The following is a 23,138-nucleotide window of genomic DNA, read 5'->3' on the forward strand; positions in this document are numbered from 1 at the left end:
TAAAGCTTGAGGAGAGAATGATAAAGGAGTGTTGCATCCAAGCCCTTGGGGGATAGGCATTCCTGAAAAAAAGTAACTATTCTCGTAAATTGTAAGGAAAAGTTGTGAAGAATTTCTTAAAAGTAAGCATTCTTCTCAGGCCTACAATCAGAGCGAGGCCCAATCCATGTAAATTTTCTCGAGGCTATATGGTAACGTTCTTAGTTTTGAAGCTGGAAAAATGAGTTTGATCTCCGATGAGGTAAGATTCTCTGTGGTTTGGATTCAAACATATTATTTCTGCACCTTACACAGATTTACTGAAATTATAAATGTCTTACTTTACTCAAGCTAATTCTATTCATTACGGGAAGACGCATTCATACATAATTTACCTAAAGCTTTTATTTCAGTATAAGATGAATTACTCATAATTAACATCGTAGAGCAATGATAGCAATCATGTTAGAAATACCACGCAGAAAGGAAAAATAATTTTGATACCTTTAGATATATGCAAATCATTTCGAACAATTCACCATGATACAAAATTAACATACTACTAACATTTCTCAAAGTATTCAATCTTGTGGATGAAATCATATTTTCTAGAATGTGCACAGTGTATTATCACTTCAAGTGACCGATCTAATTTATTTATCTACAATTATTAATTCCACAAGTAACTGTTTTAGAAATCAATCTTTTGTTTCTATGATATGTATCAATGACATTGGAAGTAGAATATAAGTTGCAAGTTTTTATGCTGATTATTTATAATGCTATTTTGCAACTCCGAGGAGGAAGTTGTGTGTATCTGTTGAAATAGATCGTATTTGATCACAATCTTTGCAAATCGTGTTTTGAGTTTCCTTGTTTCCAGATAAGTACTTATTGGAAATTTATTTGCTAAGTCTAGGTGATTTTGCGTCTATCTCATGACCTTGTGTGCCAAGGACATCGTATAAAATAGGAAACACAACCAAAGCAGATTCTCTTCCCAATTGATTTTTGTTATACAAAGAGAATTTTTAATAATGTATAATATTCGTAACATCATTGTATATTGCATTATAAAGTATATTATTTCAGTAAATTTATTATTCCTAGTAGTATTTTCTTTTTTTGAAAATGGAAAGTGTAAAATGCTGTACAACTATTGAGAAGTTCTTCTGTTTCACCTGTTTTTTTTTATTATATTATGAAAAAACATTTTATATTTATGACAAAACAAATACATGTGAATAATTAAGGAACATAATGGTACGTCACATTTCCTAGCTTTCAAGTATACTTCAAATATAATTGTACGTGGGTGATTCAGAAGGTAATGCCTCCAAGCCACTACTTCGCCAATAGTGCTGCAAACATTCCGAACTATTACCATTACTGCACTGATGTTTAGGTCACTTGTTTTACCTTCCTATCTCTTTTCGTTCCAGAGTAATGAAGCAATCCATGGCATCTAGTGCTGACATCTGGTTGAAACAGTGGGCTGCCATTGAATTTCTGACTATGGAAGGTTGTGCGCCCAAGAACATTCATCGCCGGCGATGAATCGTGAATACATTACGATCCGGAAACGAAGCATCAGTCGAAAGATTACCGCCACACGTCCTCTCCTCCACCAAAAGCATTTAGTTGTCCCATCTGTTTGCAAAGAGTTGTTGACATTTTGTCTCATGCTGCCTTTAGTCCGGATATTGCTTCCTGCGTCTTTTGCTTCTTCTCCAAACTTAAGGTTAGTGTAAAGGGACAAGTTTTGCCGATAGATGTCACTACAGTCTTCGTATCTCTCCCATGTATTTTTTACCTTTCACGAAAATTTAGAATTTCTTTTATAAATTTCAACCTAGGGACTTCAAATTTCTAGAGAAGGAACTTCATAACCTATTAAAGGGAACAATCCGTGCCGATTTTTTTTATTTAGAATTTTCTTCATTGTTGAAACAGTTCCATTGTTAAAGGTTTGGATATCCATTTCAACAATGAAGAAATTCTTAATAAAAATCGGCACGGACTATTGCCTTCCATAGATGAGGAAGTTCTTTTTCTAAAAATTTGAAGTCTGAAGGTTGAAATTTGTAAGAGAAATCGTGAATTTTCGTGAAAGACAAAAAATACATGGGAAAGATATGAAGATTGTGGTGCCATCTATCGGAAGAACTTGTCCCTTTAAACCAACCTTAAGGGCCAACGCTACAGTTGTGACGCAAAGATGAAAGCAGTAGTTTGGCAATGGTGTCACCAACAGCCACCACAATTCTTCACCGACGGCATGAAACACCTTATTTCCCGTGAGTGACTATGGTGAAAAATGATGCCATCACTTGTAGCTGACATTGCAAACTTTCCACTAATACCAGTATCGGTAGTATATCTTAAACACAAATAAAGGTGGTATTACTTTCTGAATCATTCACGTATATTTATTTACGAATATATGTGTATTTCTTTTAATAAACACTAGATATAAGTAAATACGGATCCAAGTAAATTCTGATCCATTTAGCGTTAACTAAACAAATAACACAGGTTTTTGTTATAATTCTTTTGTTTTTTCATATATAATTATTGCTAATTTACAACATATTCTCAAACACACTTTAGATACTGTAGTACGAAACATAATTTATTAGAAAACATAGTGGAACATATTTATGCACTTCATGTGTGGAAACTAACGGAGAAAAATTCCTGTTTACTACGTATAAGATTCAATGACACACACTACATTATTAACTGTGTCTCTTGAAATGTCAATAACATCTAGACATTTAAAAGATCTTAAGTTCGAAATAATAGCATTTACATCTACAGTATTGTAGGGTGGCCCAAAAGTAGGTACACAGTCCCGTACTGATCAGCTCACTGCATTTTATATAATTTCTTATTGTTATCCATAGTTTCTTTATTATTTGTTCTTAATGTCGTTTTACTTATATCTTAAGCTCGGAACAGCCGAAGCAAATAAACCTTTAAGCAAGAATATTATACTTGATCAATGCAGAGGTGTATACCTAATTCTGGGCCACCCTGTATAAAAATACAGTAGTTTCCGAGTATCCGGCTCACGACTTTCCGCCTTCCGTACTATCAGGCCCAGTTTTCTTTTACCGTAATTAATTACAATCCGGCTTTCCATTGGCAGCATTGGAAGCGAGTATCTGCTACAATCCTCCTACGTGTCGTGTGCCAAATACAAGTTATGACAGAAAAAGAGCAGCGTTCTGCTCCTTGTTCATTGTTTCGTCAGTGTGTAACGGACCTCAATACAGTACGCTTGCCGCTGTTCCTGATTATAACTGTACAGTACATTTACTACTGTATCGTAAATTATTCTAGGCGTATACTTAATGCTTTTTCAGTGTAGTAGTGAAGATTTGAAAATGAGTTATAAACGAAACAAACTTGCAGTGACTATGGAGGAGACTATTCATAGAATACGGCCTATCCAGCTTTTCTGTTATCCGGCCTGTCCTTCCGCCACAGTAGGCCGGTTACTCGGAAGTCTACTGTACATTTTCTTATGTATGTATGCATGTTTGTTTCATAACTTCAAAGCCTCAAACAATTCTTCGATAGCTTCAGTCATTCGAGCTCTAAAATTCTCATCTCTTTCAAAGAATTTGCAGTTGTTTTCCGCCTGTTTATCTTTGAAGTAGGACTCAAATTCATCAGGTTTATCAGGATCAAGAACACTTTCCATATCCCTAGAATCCATCAAACAAAACGGCGTATAAATGGCTTTGAACGTAGCTCCTAGAAGTTCAATGGATTTATAGTGATTCCATAAGGCCTCAAATGTAAATGTGTGTGGCATTGTACATTTTAAGAGCTTCACTGTATCTCTGAACGCGTCATAGTATATTTGAAGAAGCTTTTGCTCAGAAGCTTTCCGGAAGGACCTCATTGTGCTTACATACAAGAATAAAATGGCATCTAAAGTTGGGGGGCCATATTTAGTTTCCTGTAGGTCAAGTAGTCGAACCGAAATTGGTCGTGAGTTCTTATACGTAAAGAGTAAATTGTTAATCCACAAGTCTCCGTGGCATATTACATTTAGCACATTCCATTGTTTGTGAAGTTTCCTACATTCTGTTTGGAGAGAAGACATTCGGGACTCAAACTTCGGAATTGAACTCTTGAGATGTGGAAGATAGCGTTTTGCTAGAACTATGACAGTCTCAAAACTTTTGTCTACTATTTCAGTAATATTTGGCATATCAGGATTGAACCAAAAGTCTTTGAGAAAGGAGAATACCTTATCTAAGGTTTGTCCTTTGGATTGTTCTAGAACATACGAACCAGCATGAAGTTTTGCTAGTTCTTGTAATACAAGAGAACAATGATCAAAATCTAATCCTTTCTTTCTATCGGCCATGGTATAACCTTCTTGAGCTAGGTCTTCTAGAATAAGAAACTCGTTTGTTCTACCACTGCGCGCCAGATAACATTCAGCGTATGGTAATTTGATATCAAGTTGTGTTATCTGTGGTATTATTTGAGTGTAGAAACCGATTTCTGCATCGAACGCGTTCATCTCCTTTCCCATCGCCTTCTGGCTTTCTTGTTGAGGTGAACCTTTGATGAAAAAATAAAATTTATTTTCTTTTCCCTCATGTTTTGTTGTTACAACAGCTCTTTTATGGTCTCCCATGAAACCAGATACCTCTGAAGTAGCATTGCGAAATTTCACATCCGTTACAAGAATTCCATTGGTTCCCACCAGCTTATGAACGATTGTTTCCATGTCTTTTCGGGTAATAACACCATCATCATCTTGTGATGACGTACCATTCATTTTTCTTTTCCTTGAAACTCGGGTTTCTTTCGCTAAATAAGAATACTTTCAGCTCTGAAAAGAAACAAAGAAATTAAATTTACTTTAAAAGAACTCGGAATAGATATGTACACATATTCTATACATATTAACGAATTTGTAAATATTGATTTTAAACACTGTTTTCGTGTAGCTGACCCTTAATTTCGGTTCGTCTGTGTAACCAAATTATTAGTAGATTCGCATTTTATGTTTGATCAGTTTCAATCCCAGAAGGGTAAGCAGAATGTGACTTGGTTTCGAGGTAACACCAAGGCATAGCTTCGGAACAAAGTGCCAATTATGAAAGTGCTAGATTCACTGTTCTTACTATACAGAACCCAGCTAGGAAGACTGTAAGAGAACTTAGTCATTTATGAACTTAAATCCCTTTCTATTCATAAGTATTATTCGAATCAAGATTTGAGGAAATTCTTCAGACATCAACGCAGATTAGTACCAAAAGCCATCATATATAGGACACAAGTTTATATACTGTATATAACTAACAGAATAGCAATGATGTATGGATCAATACTTTTAATTTTAGTGTCAGCATATTCCATGAACCTCTCTCTATAATCACTAAATGTAACATTGGTTCATACATCGCGGATATGGGATACAGGACCAGTGAAATTTCCTTCCAAATATAAGTTGTACTGAGCTTTATGTTACGTGATATAAACCAGGGACCGGCAACCTTTATTTATGTTGGAGTCTGTCGCTCAACAATAGACAGATGCCTTCTAACTCCAAGTGTCTTCTAACTTGCAATTCATCAACATCGGCCATTCACATCGACTTTATCAGTTGTCAGCTTTGTTTTAACATTAAGCCATGAGTTCATTAGTCACCTAATATTGCTGTCCACAAGGAAGTCCTTCTGCTTATAAAAGCATTGTAATAAAATCAGTGGTAGCAGCTTCTAGTACCGTTATCCCTTGCTTTGCTTTGCAAATATCACACACGCGTCGTTAAGTTTGCTTCTGATCAGATCAGGTGCTTTCTCAATGATTTTGCATCTTGCTGGCCCTCATAGTCATTTGTAGCAACCTAACATTGCCCGCTCCTTTCATTTACCTATCTGGCACTTCAGCAACAAGGAAGCAGTGGTTTTGTAAGTAAGTACTTTGACTCCTATGAGTTCACTTTCCTGGATTTTGGAATGTGTCACCTAGCAACACTAGTAGCTTACTTTCGAAGTATGGCTGCTTTGTGTTAAATTAGCTATATGAGGAAATACGGACTTTGTCAGCGTCACTTTGGGTAATTGACCATTTTCATGTGACGAGGTCACATGTGAGTGTTCCTTCCATCTTTACGCTTATTAATTCTAGTGTTGGGGCCTATTTCAAATTAATGTATTCCAGATACATTTGTATTTTCAATACTACTTTGTATTTTAAATTTTAAGTGCCTTTTCAAAAACTATCTTGTATTTTATATTTGAAATAGGTTTTGTAGTGTATTTTGTTATTTTGCATGATATGCAAAGTACAAAATGGGTCTGATCTTAGCAATAAAATATTACGCAATTTACAAACCTGCATACAGTTTACTAGAAAATAACAGTTATAAACATTTTATGGCTGCATCATTGTAGATTGCCTGCTGTTTAGTAACCGATTTTCGGGCATACTTGGATACAGTCGGCTCGCGGCGTACTGATTTTAATACAATTTAGTGCATCACCGCCGCGAGCTGATTCCATCCGAGATGCTCCGAAGAGCGACAACAATATATTCATATGGAGTTAATGCTTCAATGAGTGCTGTAAACTGTTTTGTTATGACTTGTGGATACGTAAGGATTATTATCTTTGTTGTGAATTGAGACTATTTTATGGCTTGAAAGACGCTTTGAAAACACATTGAAACTCTAGGTATAAACTTATACGCTTCAATGTTGCATCAAAAGGGTAGTACAAATGTTTTGGAATCGGTAAAGATTCCACTTATTTTGGACGGAGAGTTCTATATAGTGATTAAGAGTATAACGACTCACCAAGGGTAGTCGTCAACCTGGTTCGATCGATGATATATGAATCTCGAGTGGAAGTAATAGTTTGCATGTAAAAATATCTTTAATAATTATACATATTATTATTCTCACCTTTTCTATCAAAAATTATAAAGTCGACGAACGGTATCAAATGGTTTATTAGTTGATACACTTTTATGTATTTTCATTCAAATTGTCATGCACACATACAAGATGATTAGGTATCCATAAACAACAACTACATAGCCACTAATTACATAACACTATCCCATAATATCTCTTACAGATATTAAAACATTCTTCTTTTGTTAATATTAAATTAACATTCTATTAAGTATAGTGCACATGTATGAGCACTTTCTGCCCAAGGTACAGGTAATTATTAAACTATCCAAAGTATTTCGTTATATAAAATGTCGCCCGACAATTGGACTGAATATAAAAGTCATAAACGAGCTTGGCTTTTATCTTCAAGAACCACTGGTCCGTTTACAATAATGATCTTACATTACATATGCCCATCACATTTTGATCGACCCTCGTATGTATCTTCATTACATATTATAGATATAGATACATTTATAACAAATCTTTCACTTCATTAATACTTATCTTTCATTACATTAATTATATTTATTTCGTTATCATTCATTACATTATTATTATATTTTATTATTAAAATGTCGTCGCCCATTTATTTAATCTTTGAAGGGTACGAAGTCAAAATCGTAAGAGGCAATTACAGTTAAAACATGAGTTACCACTATCCAGGGCGCTTTATATAATAATTATATTGGGTGATATTTTAAAATAAACATTGGATCTATAAGGCATCAAAATATAGAAGAATTTCATTCAAGATAGTCGTTGAATAATTAACTTAATAGAATGAATCTTATACTTAACATAATCTTTGACAATTAAGTTTTCAACACAAATCAATCTAATATAAATAACCTTTGCTTTTAATCATTTATGAATCGAATTATAATTCTTCACATTAACAAGAGAGAATTGAAATCATTTGAAAATTAACTTTCCAGTCTATCTAAAACTATATCTAAGCACTTCAAGTATTCATAAAAGTCGTTTTCATTATCAACATTAACTCATAAAATTGAAAATAAAAGTTCACAAGAATCTATAACTGATATGGGTTTAACCTAATTTCATTAACGGTAATCAGCTTACATTCATACTTGCATATGATTCTAATAAAGTACATTGTACTGCACAATCATGATTAGGTTCCACAACATGTTGTACATGTATTTCATCGTGATTCTGATTTTGATACGAAGTGCCATCTCTTGACCTCCAATTACGTCTATCCATGTAGCTTGTTGTATTCCTGTAATTTCGCCCTATATTTCGATTGTTTTTATGTCTACTTCTGTTGTGTGATTTGACATCAGGATTACTACGATTAATTAGGTTAGGCGTATTCCCTACGTAACTTGGCCTACTTTGCTCGTTTTGATTGCTAGAATTTACTCGGCTTAGGTTTTGTTCCGTATCGTTCACACTTCTGATATTTAGATTCCGAACAGGTACAAAATGATCTGAATTATTTTTACTCTTACCTACTCCTGCTTGTTGATTCATTGCATGGTATTGGGTTTCATAGCATTGGACAAGCATTAATAAATGGTTGAAACTCATACACTGTGTAGAGAACAAAATCTGTTGTAATTTAAATGGGAGCAAATTTCGAATCGATGCTATTATTCTAGATTCCGATTGCAAAGGATTAACGACTTTTAATTCGTTGTATGTATTTACAACAAATTCTACAACAGATTTGTGCAAACGAGGATTGAAATGTTGATTTCTAATGGTGGCATCTCGATTTGCAAGCAAAAAGTCATTTTCATAATTCGCGATCAATGCCGCTTTGAATTCCTCATATGTATTGATGTGATCGCGTACTGCTTTAAACCATAAAGAACATGGTGGGAGTAATACATGAGGGATTAATTTCATATATTGTGATCTATCTATACTCATTATATTGCATTCGTCCTGAAATTTTTCCAGGAAAGAAGTAGCGTTTTCATTACATTTACCACTGAATTTACTCATAGCCCGTATTTCACTCATCTTAACACTTAACTTTACCTTTCTTTTATCATTCCGTGTACTTATTGGGTGACAATTCCTATCCATGACGTGATGTGTCGTTGCACTATCCCTTTTCCGCCCACCTGTCCTCTTCGGATGAATTTCTTCCAAAATAATATCATCATCAGACACAGGGGAAGGCGAAGTCATCTCTGGTGAGTGGGGAAACTCCAAGCGCTCACTACCCATATTATTGTGGTATGTGTTGTCCTTAACCTGTAGCGTCCTAACTTCTTCCTGTAGAGTAGCTATCAATTGCGTATTTGCACGTATGTTGTTAGAATTATTGATGACCTGAATCTTTTGCTGTTGAACAGAAGATTCTATTACTTCTAAATCCTTTTTTACATCACTGATTTCTTGGATTTGGTGATTGTGCTTATCTTGACAATCCTCAGATAATTTTTTTTAACTTTTCCTCGAACTGCGAGGAGATGTGATTCATCGCCTGGACAATTGACTGTTTCGTTTCATCTGACTTCTGTTCCATCTTCTGTTCTATCGTCTGCTTCAATTCCTCGTATTGCTTATTGGATTCTTCAGACTTCTGTTCTATCTTCTGTTCTATCGTCTGCTTCAATTCCTCGTATTGCTTATTGGATTCTTCAGACTTCTGTTCTATCTTCTGTTCTATCGTCTGCTTCAATTCGACCAAATTTTGTTTCATGGCTTCAAAATCATCCTTTCGACATTGTTCTTGCCGCTGTAAGGTTAGCAAGATTCGTTCTTCGAATGTCATTCCTGGTGTTACACTATGTTCACCTTTATCACCCTCATTGGATTCATTTTCTATTCCCTCACCGTTCATTTTTCTTATAATTATTCTACCACTTCTCAGTCTTGTGAAATTTGTATTCATTAACTTTATTACAAAAGTAAATTCACCATTACTTTGCTTCGGGATATGAATTTACAACAATTCCCGGGTGAGGTAAACCAAAATTTTTAGCTAATCCCGGGTTCCGGCACCAAAATTTTTATAACGACTCACCAAGGGTAGTCGTCAACCTGGTTCGATCGATGATATATGAATCTCGAGTGGTAGTAATAGTTTGCATGTAAAAATATCTTTAATAATTATACATATTATTATTCTCACCTTTTCTATCAAAATTATAAAGTCGACGAACGGTATCAAATGGTTTATTAGTTGATACACTTTTATGTATTTTCATTCAAATTGTCATGCACACATACAAGATGATTAGGTATCCATAAACAACAACTACATAGCCACTAATTACATAACACTATCCCATAATATCTCTTACAGATATTAAAACATTCTTCTTTTGTTAATATTAAATTAACATTCTATTAAGTATAGTGCACATGTATGAGCACTTTCTGCCCAAGGTACAGGTAATTATTAAACTATCCAAAGTATTTCGTTATAAGAGCGAGAAAGGGAGAATTTAACTGCAATGTACATTCTGGAAGAAGACTGTCTGGCAAGTAAGAAACTCCAACAAATTTCCTTACACGTCTTAAGGTAAGTCGTACAAAGTACGGTAATGCATTTCTTTTAAGCATTTCTATGTAAATTTAAAACTAAAGGAACATAACTTTGTTTATATAAATTTGAGGATGTAGAAACAGAAATAGAAACTTAGTCTCCAGTTACATACAACTTTATTGAATTACCGGTACTAGTGGTATCCAACACAACTACGAAAAACGTACCGTAGAGAAGCCACAGCTAAGTATTCCACAAAAAATGCACGCGTAAACTTCTGACCTAAGTTGTACATTTAACCGCCCCGCAAAGGAAGATAAAAAGTTAATATTATAGTGTGTCAGCTATCTAGTTAAGGTTAGTTTCTCCTGGTTGGGTGGTTTAGGGGAATCCATACTTCATACACTATTTCAATCGCTGACTAAGGTGAGGTTGATAATTGAGTTCGTTTCTGCTTATGTGCAACGATTGGCCGTTCGGTTCCGATAGATTCGACTGAACTATAGGCCTACTACGATTCCCCTAAACTTATCTTTAGAAATTGAAGTGATAACCAAATACAGTAGGGCGTCGATAATCAGAACGTCAAAAATCCAAACCCGGTCCGTAGAAGCTTTTTACATTGTCTAAGCACTAGCAATAAAGAAATTTCTGTGAAGCCAGTGTTTTTACAAAAGCTCGTTCATATGAAATTGTTTCTCATTTTCCCCTATTTTTATTTTCCCTTAGGTCTGTACAAGTTAAGTTTTAAGTGTAAGTCAGAAGAACAGTATAATTTAGTGTACGAGCAGGTTCTTTCGAAACATTAAATGTAAGTAGCTTTATGTACGGTATTGTAATTACAGCATGTACTATATAACAACTGTTTTGATAAAAGAGCATACTGTACAGTATATTTAAGCCTAAATGGGATTTTCTTGGTCATTTTCGAAATTCCGAACAATTTGAAAATCCGAACTAAATGTGGTCCCAATTAGTTTGAATTATCGACGTCCTACTGTAACTAACTATACGCTCTAATATTGATCTTGATTAACAAGAACTGAATGTTCTTATTTTCTTTTCAGACAAAGAATCGTTTTTGACTGTTTTTTTTTTTTTTTTAATTTTTAATATGACGAATACAAAGGAAGAATTATGTTCAACCTCGGAAACGTTGTGCCTCAAGTGAAACTGCAAGTGAACAGGAAAAAAGAGGAGCTCAAGAAAGAGAAGAAAGCAGTTAAGTAAAGATAACATAACCTCTTGAGGAAGAAGTGCTGATCAAAGTACTGCTACAAAACTAATTACAGAATTCTTGGATAAATATTGGAACACCTTACCCTCACAGAATACTTCTTTAATCAAATTGGTATAATTAAAAATAAACTAACTTGAAATGGGTACTATCTATCTTTGAAAAAGTTATTTCAAATGAATCAGTCCTTTTACCGATTCCGAAAACTATGAATTCGACACAACTCTCAGTCATTTTGATACTTTATTTTTTACCTTCCCACCCCCAACGCACCCTCTTCTGAGGGAACTGAACATAGACTTAACCGGCATTGCAAGCATTACTATCTTTTCCAGTGACCCCGGAAACTATGGACTGAACACTAATATCAGTCATTTTTTTTATGTCACTCCTTCCAACTCCTACTCCTTGGAGTGTCAAACTCTCAAAGTACTTTTTCCAGTTTGAAAGTCAAATCTATCAAGTTTCGTTGAAATTGCTCTAGATCTTCCAAAGTTACGGCAAAGTATTCATTCATACACATACATTCAAATATATAGATGTACGAGCAACGCCTTTGGCGTTGCTCCTGTAAACTCTTAATTCAGCTGACATCCCCATTTATACCTAAACTTGAGATTAAATGTCATAGCGATTGTAACCTAATAGCTTAGCGAACCCGACAACTTTAAATTCGACACTAATCTTGGACATATGAGATATTTTGCTTTTAACTTTTTCTCAACCCCATGAAGATGGGAGCTTAACTTGGACTCTAACGCCATCGGGATATGACTATTAATCTCAGCGACATCGAGAACTATGGATCCAACACTAACATCAGTTGTTTTCTATTATTTTTACTTATCAAGCTCTTCCAACCATCCTAGGGATGCTAGTTGAGGGTAAATATAGACTTAAATGCCGTAGAGTGTCACCAATCAACTCAGGGAACCCGAATACTATGAATTTGACACTAATGTCGGTCGTTTTTCATTAATTTCTTAATGTCACAATTTCTCTCCCCAGGATTATTATTGGAGGCTGAACTTGGCATTATATCGCAACGGGAGTGTCGTTATCAATCTCAGCGACCCTGAAAACTATGGACTCTATACTATTATTGGTCGTTTTAGATCATTTTATGTGTTACAGCTACTTATTCCCTCTTGGTGTGCTAGAGCGTCTTACCCCCACTGGTGGCTGAACTTGGATTTAAATAATACTGGAACTGTCACTAGTGAACTAGGAACACACTAGATTGGACACTAATGTTGGCCGTTTTTGATTATTTTTACATGTCACAATTCCCCCCCTCCCTTTCAAGAGTACTAATGAAGGCTGAATTTGGATTTAAAAGGCGACGGGAGTAGCACAGTTCATCTCAGTGACCCCGAAAATCATGATTCCATACTAATAACAGCCGTTTACGATTATTTTTGTCACCCCTCCCACTTCTTCTAGGTGTGCTAGAAGTTACCCGCACTGAGGACCAAACTTTAGCTTAAAGGGCATCAGAGCTGTCATCAATAAACTTATGGACCCCGAAAACTATGGATTCGACATTAATATCGGTCGTTTTGGATCATTTTTGTGTCTTCCCCTTCCACTCTCCATAAATACGCTAGGAGGTCTTATTCCCATAGTACTGTTTACCAGACTTTAAGTAACACTGGTCAACAGTGAAAATAATTTGGAGATAAAAGTAACCAATTCACACTAATTTTAGGGTGCTGATAACGAGAATGAGATTAGTTTCTGAAGATTGTTTCGGGCTTCAAAGAAATACGTTATCACCGGATGTGCTCTGGTGGGCAAATTAAGGGTTCGTGACAACAGGAGCTATCTGCTAATTTCAATAAACTTCCATTGTTTGACGGTTAGTTTCACTGCTATCGTCAGGGACGTACGCAGGGCGTGGTGTTGCGGGTCTTGACCTCGAAATTCTGACTTTATTTTGTAAATGTTTTAGCCTCAAATTTATTTGGTCCCCCAGAAAAGCTTAGTATCCTTTCCGAAATAAATTCCTGAGTACATCTCTGGCTATCCTTATTGCTCTCTCATCGTCGCTGACAAAGAATCATCAACAACATCACAGTTTAGTTTGTATTCAAGAGTTTTGCCGGAGAAAACGTGTTTGTAAGGTCCTTTTGTAGTTACAATTTACCGTCCTGGACGTGGTCGTAGTGAGATATTGGGTGAATGTGTGCTGTTATTGTCATTATTATTATTTATCGTTCTATGACTGTACTGACAGTCTCGTAAATGTGTTTACAGTGCAGAGCAAATTATTGTTTTTAATGAAGTGTAATGAAAAGTGGTATTTCACGTTTATCATAAAGAAAGCCTATCACTTGCACTTTGCCTGTAAAGTGGAAGATATGGGAAAGAAGTGGGCATAACATATTTCTTGTAATACTTGTTCTACAAACTTGCGGGATTGGCTACATGGAAAAAGGCCATGCATGTCATTTGCAGTTCCAATGATATGGATAGAGCCGACAGATCATACTTCAAACTGTTATTTTTGCATATTTCCTCTAATTAAAGGTCCACCCCCAAAAAAGTGGACTGCTACTTATCCAAATATTAATTGAGATGTTCGTCACTGTGCCACATTCTGAAGAACTAAAGGTTCCACAATCTTCCGTACCTCACTCCAGTGTTTCATACGCTGAAGAGCAAAAGGAGGACAAAGTCGACTCAGATTGTCAAATTCTGCTACGGATTCAGCATCTGCCACCGAACCTGACTTCACAAAGCTATCATATCATTCTCTATTCGCCAAATGATATTCAACCTGAATTAAATTACCTGGGGTTGTCAAAAAGTGGCGCAGAACCATTTGCATCCAGACTCAAGCAGTGAGAAGCTTATTTTGAAAATCTAAAAGTGTCCGTGTTTTGAACACGTCAGAATCCCCTCGAACAGTATATTCAGTGGAAAGTGACATAGTATGTACTTGCAATGTAACTGATCTTATCGGTAAACTTAACATAGAAGATAAACCCGATGAATGGCGGCTATTCATAGACACATCAAAACTATCTTCAAACATATTCTGTGTAAACATCCACAAATTGCTGAAACTAAAATCAGATAGGGAATCCTTATTGGCCCTCAAATTCGCTAACTCCTCAATGATCCTGAATTTGATACAGTGTTAGAAGATAAAGAGAGGATTGCATGGGATTCGTTCTGAAAAGTAGTGACGAATGTTTTGGGAAATGAGCGGTCTCAGTACTATAAGGAAGTAGTGGAGCACCTAATATCTTCTACCAAGCAATGGGGTGTAATATGTCACTAAAAATGAATATGTTGCACTTCCATATAGATTTCTTCCCAGAAAATTGCGGAGCAGTCATTGATGAACATTTCTACCAAGTTATATTTATAATGGAGAAATGATATCAAATCTGTGCTTGTCGATTGTTGCTGGACAATCACTAGAGATACTCCAGAACCACAATACAAGAGACAGGCAAAGAGACGCCATTTGTAATATCCACGTAAGTTATGTTTTATCACTTCATTTTACATAGTCTTAATTTCCTATTGAGACTTTTATATTATTTGGAACAAATTCTGTCCCAAGCACACACATAATCAACTATCATACCCTATGACCTATATGTCCAGTGATTTTTTTGTCTCATATGTAGAGGGTTTAACGTTATAACAAAATATTTTTTTTTCTCTTTACGTACGAACAACACTTTATATATTTTTATTTTATATTTCACTTTTCCCTCTATAAACTTTGGTATTGTCAAGCATGATTGAGAAATAATTTTCCCTTATAATTACTGTAGATATTGCAATGAAACTTCGCTCACGCATTGCGTATGAACCACAGTGGTTTCAAGGTATATTGTATTTTGGTACCTGTAGTTGGGATCGCACCAAGGGACACTACATTTAAAGAAAATGATCTTTAGGTCGGAAAGTTCCCAAATTTACCCCAATTTTCCCTTTTCTCGCACACCACACACACACACGCACTTTCTCTCTCTCTCTCTCTCTCTCTCTCTCTCTCTCTTATGGTATCATTTGAAACCTGTTTTATTACGAAAAGAATGAGGTATAAGTCATGATGCTCAAATAAATAGTACTGTTTGGATTCTTTTGTTTTATATCTTACTTTTTCTATATGAAATTTGGTATTATCAAGCAGAACTGAGAAATATTTTCCCTCACAACTATTGTAGATATTATAATTAAACTTGGCACATGTATTACATATAACCTACAGTAGTTTTAATGATATATTATACTTGGGTACTTGGGTACTTGAGTATTATACTTGGATACGGGAGCAAATTTACCCCGTTCTTTAATAATAATTCGTTAATTAATGTGCAACACAGTGTAGACAATTTTGGAAATTTAAATATCACCCATATTAAATTATGTTTGAAATCGTTTAGAAGGCCAATTGATTTCATCTTCAACACGTTCTACAAAACTTTCTCTAATTTTATATATAGATATGGAATATCGGAAAATATATATGGAATACCGATACAGCTTAATGTCAAATTCGAGCTGCAATTGCAACTACCACAAATAAAATCCGAATTATCCGCATGAGAAAGTCAATAACATTAACCACTCAGCCAGAAGGAACATCACAGGAAACACCTGACAAGCATAAGAGCAGCTGTTCTCAAACATTGCGTCGCGACACATCGGTGTGTAACGCAGTCCCTTAGGATGTATCGCGAAATCTTAGAATTTAAAAATCATGAAGAATTTAACAATAACAAGTTAAAATCGAGACACACTGTACTAGTCAACACCTCCATTGGTAGCAATAATACTCACTACTATACAGGGTGTTTCAAAACAACACCGACTACGTTTGGGAGGTGATTCCTGACATCAAGATAAGACAAAAAGTATAGACCAACCAGGGTGAACAAATGCTTCCTTTCGGAGTTATAGGCTGCCAAAAATATTTAAAAAATGAACTTTAAAGGCCCATAGCTCCGAAAGTATAGAATCTACCGTAGTCGGGTCAAGACTTCACTTACGAACTAATATGTGTAATATCCAAAAATACATATTTAAGAATTCTAACGTACTGACACAACAATTTTTGGAGAGAGAGTTTGGCTACGGTCTTATAATTTGAAGCACTCAGAAGCCATCTCTATAAAAATTGTTACGGAAGTACCACAGGATTCTGAAACATGGATATTAGGATAGGTCACATATTAGTTCCTAAATAAAGTCTTGACCCGACTACTGTAGGTCCCATAGTTTCGGAGCTATGGATCTTTAAAGTTATTTTTTTCATGTTTTTGGCAGCCCATAACTCCGAAAGGAAGCATTTGTGCATCCAGGTTGGTCTATACTTTTTGTCTTATCTTGGTGTCAGGAATCACCTCCCGAACGTTGTCGATGTTGTTTTCAAACACCCTGTATACAGTCATTACATTATAGGGTACATAGAAACTTATAATGTACATTATTATTATTATTATTACAGTGAAACCTCTACTAACGGACACCTCTATAAAGCGGACACCTCCCGTAACGGACATATTTTGTAATCCCCAAACACTATAATAGGAAAAAACATATTGGCAAGCCTCTCTAAAGCGGACACTCTCTAGTACGGACACGGACAGTCTTTTCTGTCTTTAATAGGTACTATTTACCTCCATATTACGGGACACTTTCTCTAGAAACAAGTTGAAAAGTACTGTAAAAATACATTTTTAGTAATTCATACATGTGTCACCAAGGAAGCATTTTGACAACATTTTGCTTCCTCAACTGTCTGCTCAGCAACCCAGACAAAGTCTCTCTGTTGAACAACACTCTCATGTCCTTTACTTGCATTCCATTCCCACCCAACCTGTTTTAGACACAAAAGTGATTGACAGTTGGCCACTATTTGGGATGGTACATTATTCTGCTATCCCGCTGGAATCTAATCAAGCAGAAGACAAATTCGGTAGTTGTTGCCTGCGGTTACATATATTTCTCCAAAAAAAAAAAAAAAACTACTGGTCTGCAATTAATCCATAAATTAAAGAACATAGTGAAAACGTAGTAAGTAATGATAAATGTAAAGTGCAGAGTACTATAACATCTTATTTCCATGTTGTGCCTCGAACATAGAGTATTGGATGGCGGAGAATAATGCAGGTACAGTAACATTTTGGTAATAATCGTGAATACATGATTCATGCAGAAATATTTTTTTTTCTAATTGCATATTACAATGTTTACTAATTTACGTAAGAAAACATTGAAACCTCTTTAAGGCGGACACCCCTCTATAGCGGACAATTTTCGATTCCCCATGCCTGTCCGCTTTAGAGAGGTTTCACTGTATTATTATTATTATTATTATTATTATTATTATTATTATTATTATTATTATTATTATTATTATTAATATTACACAAGTTTGTCGCCATGCCTAGATGTTCAGCGAAGTGTGTCGTTACGCAGAAAAGATTGAGAACCACTGGTCTAGATAAACTCAAGATTGGACATATAATTCCAGAAGTTACTGTGGAATATGAAAAATAAAATAGTAGGTATTAAACTTGCTTACTTGCTTTGTAAGAAATATGCTAGACTCCGAATGTGTTATATGCTTTATATATAACACCTTACTCCTGGTTTTAACGCTCACGCTAACCTATTTTGAATTAATGCTCATAAGTGCACCATCCAAGCACTAGCTTCTACTATATTTAGTTCTGGAAGTCAACAGCTTATTATCTGATCCGTACCACGTACTCTGAGAAGTCGAGATGAAATATAACTCTGAGATTGTACTCATGATGGGGCTGAAATCTTTCGTAAAACAGTTAAATTGCTTGTATTAAAAGGAATACGTCGTGGTTACGCAATACGAAATTATTAATGACCTTGGATGGAACCATAGCGTGTTAAGTGAAAAGTTGCTGGTTAATGATCGTATATTAAAGGCTAATTGCATTTAGTACAAACATAAGAACACACGATGACATTGGCCTTGATATTATTCTACTGTATTTCTTATCTATGTATAGTGTAAGACTGCTTGTTTCTATATTATGTAAAACCGTCTTGGCTTTGAAAAACTGTCTTTAACTCTGCGAAGGAAACAATTTAAGAATCAGAACTGCTTTCGTGACAGTTCACGTTAAATTTGCATTGGAAATCAGTCTTTAACGTCCCGTTAAGAGAATAGACCTTCTACCAACATTTGTTAATATTGATCGCTAGCTGTATCTGTTCTTCACACGGGAAAAATTCGTTTCATTTTCGGCATAAAGGAAAGAGTTTGGATTTAAACGGCATCCGATGCGTCACTGTTTCTCACAGCGACCCCGTAAACTATGGATTCGGCTCTAATATCGATAATTTTCAATCATACTATTATATATATCCTTTTCCGCAAGTTGTGGGCTGAATTTGAATTTAAACCGTATCAGAAGTGTCATTGTTTATCTCAGTGACCCCGAAAATTATGGATTCCGGACTAATTCCGGTCATTTTCGATAATTATATATATATATATATATCCTTCTCCTCTCCCATGTTGCTAGGGATGGTATCGAGACGAGACGAGACGAGACTTTGTACAGTCTCGGTCTCGTCTCGGTTGATAAATAACGGTCTCGATCTCGGTCTCGTCTCGAGTAAAAAAATCACCGTCTCGGTCTCGGTCTCGTCTCGGTCAACACATGCTTGTCTCGATCTCGGTCTCGGTCTCGAGTACCAAATCTCGGTCTCGTCTCGAAAGTCTCGAAAGTCTCGAAATAAATAGTGTGAAATTAAAATAGTGTAAGTATTATTCTCGTACAGTCTGTTGTTTCCGCTTATTTTTCCTTTCATTTTTGACTTAGAATTATGGTATAATGTGCCTCTTCATAGCTAATTTGCTAGTGCTAATGTTTTCCATGCGCGTATTCCAGGTTCAATGATCAGTGGGTATATCACCCTAAACCCTAATAGAACCCATATTTCACTTTCAGCAATAGACTTTGTCTCATGTAGCCTCATGACTGCCAATACAATTAAACTCTATTAAATTAACTACAGTACTATACAGTAGTTTATTTCCTTCCTTTGAACCAGAATTGTTCAATACCTCCTAACGGATAACGCAACACATAGCAGCACGAATGTATCTAATCGTACCGAAATTGAAACTTTACAATTTCTCATTTAAATACATTCTGCTTTGATATAACGTTCATTATCTTAACAAATAGGGTAAATTATTACTACAATATACGTATTTTGTTTGAAATTGATTAAATGCTTTATTACCGTTTCACATATCCGTGTTTAATCAGGGGTGCCCACAAAGGGGGGCTATGACGCAAACTGCGTCATTGAAATATTTGGGGGGGGTTAAAAATCTATATAAATATGTTTGAGGGGATGTAAAAATTAATCGAAAAGATTTTTTTTTCATGGAAGAACACCTACGGATAGACAATTGAGGGGGGTGCGTCATGGACATGAGGGGGGGTGAGCACCACTGGTTTAATTGACACTTTATAACATGAACGTCCTGAACCTTGTGGTGGGAGCTACTACACTCATCTTTGCTATGTGAGGTCTTGAGTTGGATCACAAAACAAGTTAGATTCAAAGTCCGATGTTTCGCATAGTTCGCGTCTCATTTTAAGTGCATTCTGTTTCTTATACAAGTTCATAAGGATGTAATGCATTACGTAAGCACATATCCAGTGCCGTAACATAGATTAATCTTATTCCTGAGCTCCCAACGGCGCATGCAATCTTTATTCGAGAAAATTAAGCTTGCGTTCATTACGTTGAAATTTTATATGGATTAAAAATTACTTGCGAAACATGGACATACATATTATAAAAGTATATAGGTAATTCGAGTTATCTGTATCTATTTTTTCTCACTCGCCAAAACAAGTGATTCTTAACTTTCTAGTTTTCTTTTGTATTAATTTTTGTAGTTTTGCTGCAACATGATGGATTGAATAGTCAAAAATATTTTTTTCGCTCTATGATTTTCATTAAATTGTGGATCTATTTTTACCCTACCTTACCTAGTAAAAGTTATATATTTATTCTTAGTTGAGGAACCGGTTTCTCGCTTCTGTAAAATTACGAAATTATGACTTGGTTTAGTTTACCTCCGAGGTCCAGATATAATAAAATCATCACCATCATCATAATCAACCATTATCAATCCATCGCTGGATGAAGGTCTTTCCAAGTCTTCTCCACAACTATCTAACTTGGGCAATTCTTTTCCAGGTTACTCCTCAGTGGCTCTTGATTTCGTCACACCTTCTTGTATGCGGAGGTTTCCCAGGCTGTTTTTGTCTCGTGGTATCCAGTCTAGAATTGTTTTCGTCCGTAGATTATAATTTCTTCTTGCAATACGTCTAGCACACTTTCCAGCTCATATTAAATTATTTCATTAGCACCATCAGCATTCATTTCTATATATTTGGGCTACAAATAGTTCGAATTCACTACTTTCGGAGTACAGACACGCTACTTTTTAATCTTCGGATCTGGCAACACTGACTGAATGATTTAAATTAACACAATATGAACATCCCCATTTGATCTAGCGACTAGCACTCTTGATTTCGGTTCGCGTGGTCCCGAGTTCGATTTCCGGTAGGGGTAAAGTTGAACGACCGAAGTGATTCGGATTCCACTATAATCATTAGCTCCACACCTCCTTTAGCCGCCCTAGCATAATGTGGGACGTTAAACTATTAAATAGAACAAAACAAAACAAAAGTCAAAACTGTGTATTACTAACTGTAAGTCCTTGAATAATTGCATATAGCTATATGGTATGGATCGAGTTTGAGGTGGTCGGTGGTCAAACTAAAGCAAGTGAAATGTAATTAGGGTGTAATTAGAACTTTTAATTAAGCACGGTCTTAATCTAAAGTGTACACTAGGCCTAAGGCTTAGGGGGAACAACTAGTGTTACTGAAAATGTATTAGTTACACTTAATTTCAGTTACAATTTGCATTTATATGTATTGCTGGAACGAAGACTTAAACATTAACATTATAAGTAGCTCAAAGACTATGAAAAACGTCGTATCTTGAAAGCATTTTTGCACCATGAAACAAATTACGAGTAATTTTAAAATATTTTGCAGTTTATCTACGTTATTTGCACAAATTTAGAATAATATTTAGCAATTTATTTAAGTCGGCAACACTGTCTAAAATAATGTAACTGCGACTTGTTGCAATTAAAACCACCAAAAACTATTGTTGTAATGTTATAGAAGCAAAGGAAAGCAATAATCATTATAAAAATTTAATACAAATACATCATTTTAAGCAGTATAACAATCACTACCAATGTTCTTGGTATATCTGAAACGATTTGAAATAACAACTGTTGTAAATGGCGTTATAAGCATTTAAGTCTTTTGGAAGCATCTGCATGATGAGACGTGATATGTCAGCGCGTTTTCGAAGTAAAGTCTTTAGAAACATTTAAATTTTCCGTTTCTTGTAACTTTGTTCCTTTATTCATTCGAAATATATTATACCATGATCACAGTATTTGACGCTAAGGTACAGTTGATGCGCATTGCACCGTCCATGCCATTTGAGTTATTAGAGATTTCCAAGCTACACTAAATAATGTATGGGCTATTATGGTTTTGTTAAATAACTAAATTAGAAATATGTAATACTTTACGTAGCGCAATTTGAGAAAATACAACTTTATTTTGCTTTAGCAACATTGCTTGTTTATCTAGTGATGTTGCAGAGTATCAAGAAGAATTTCCTAACTGGATATATATCCAGGATGGCCCATTTTAATCTTTCTACGGAGATATCTCGAAAGTGGTTGAACATAAATGAACCGAACAAAAACTCATTCGGAAATGCCATGGGGCACACCGAATGGCGTTGTCGCGGCGCCTCCCGGGTCGCCTTTCATGGGGTACCAGGGCTAAACTTTAAAATTTTAAATGGAAACATGGGGCGGGTAATACCTCGTTCCATAGACCTTTAAAAAGTACAAAAAAAAAAAAAACGTTGTGGCAAAAGATTTTTCATATCGGTCACCGTATTCAAGATGGCCGCAAAGACATGGTGCCTGTATCTGATAAAACGTCCAGTACAACTAATATGAAAACAGTTGGAGATAAATGAACAGAATAAAACTCGTATAGGAAAGCACAGAGGGTATTTATCATTTCACGGCTCGAGTATAATGCAATGGAGAAAAAGATTATTAAAGTATAATTCACATGATGCAAAAGAGGAAATTATAGAAAATTATCTTTTCGATCTCTGTCCGTAAGTAGGTGAAGCGGGAATGAATGGTAAAATCTCAAATGAGAACCTCACTTTTATTTGGAATAGATATGGTTTGTCTGAAACACTTGTGTGTACAAATGACTGGTACTATAATGAATAAAAATAAAGTGAAATAAGGCTAATAAAAATAAGGTGAAATTCAAGTTCAACAACATTTTACCCGCCCCTGATAATTTAACGCATTGCGTGCAAGATTTTTGGGACATATCTGCATCAGTGTGTACCGTTTCGTT

The 23,138-nt window shown here is 35.4% G+C and overlaps 1 protein-coding gene across 1 annotated transcript; it reads right to left on the bottom strand.

The window, feature by feature from the left end:
• Positions 1-419: 419 nt before the first annotated feature.
• LOC145689836 (uncharacterized) lies at positions 420-18,326 on the bottom strand. The gene is made up of 2 exons (XM_081764055.1): positions 18,170-18,326; positions 420-4,837 (listed from the first exon to the last, which is right to left on the bottom strand). Exon 2 carries the CDS (start codon positions 4,781-4,783, stop codon positions 3,530-3,532), a length of 1,254 nt encoding a protein of 417 aa, XP_081620181.1. The 5' UTR covers positions 4,784-4,837; positions 18,170-18,326; the 3' UTR covers positions 420-3,529.
• Positions 18,327-23,138: the final 4,812 nt, after the last annotated feature.

This window comes from Thermobia domestica, chromosome 7, assembly GCF_964235325.1.
Source record: "Thermobia domestica chromosome 7, izTheDome1.hap1.1, whole genome shotgun sequence".
NCBI lineage: Eukaryota > Metazoa > Arthropoda > Insecta > Zygentoma > Lepismatidae > Thermobia > Thermobia domestica.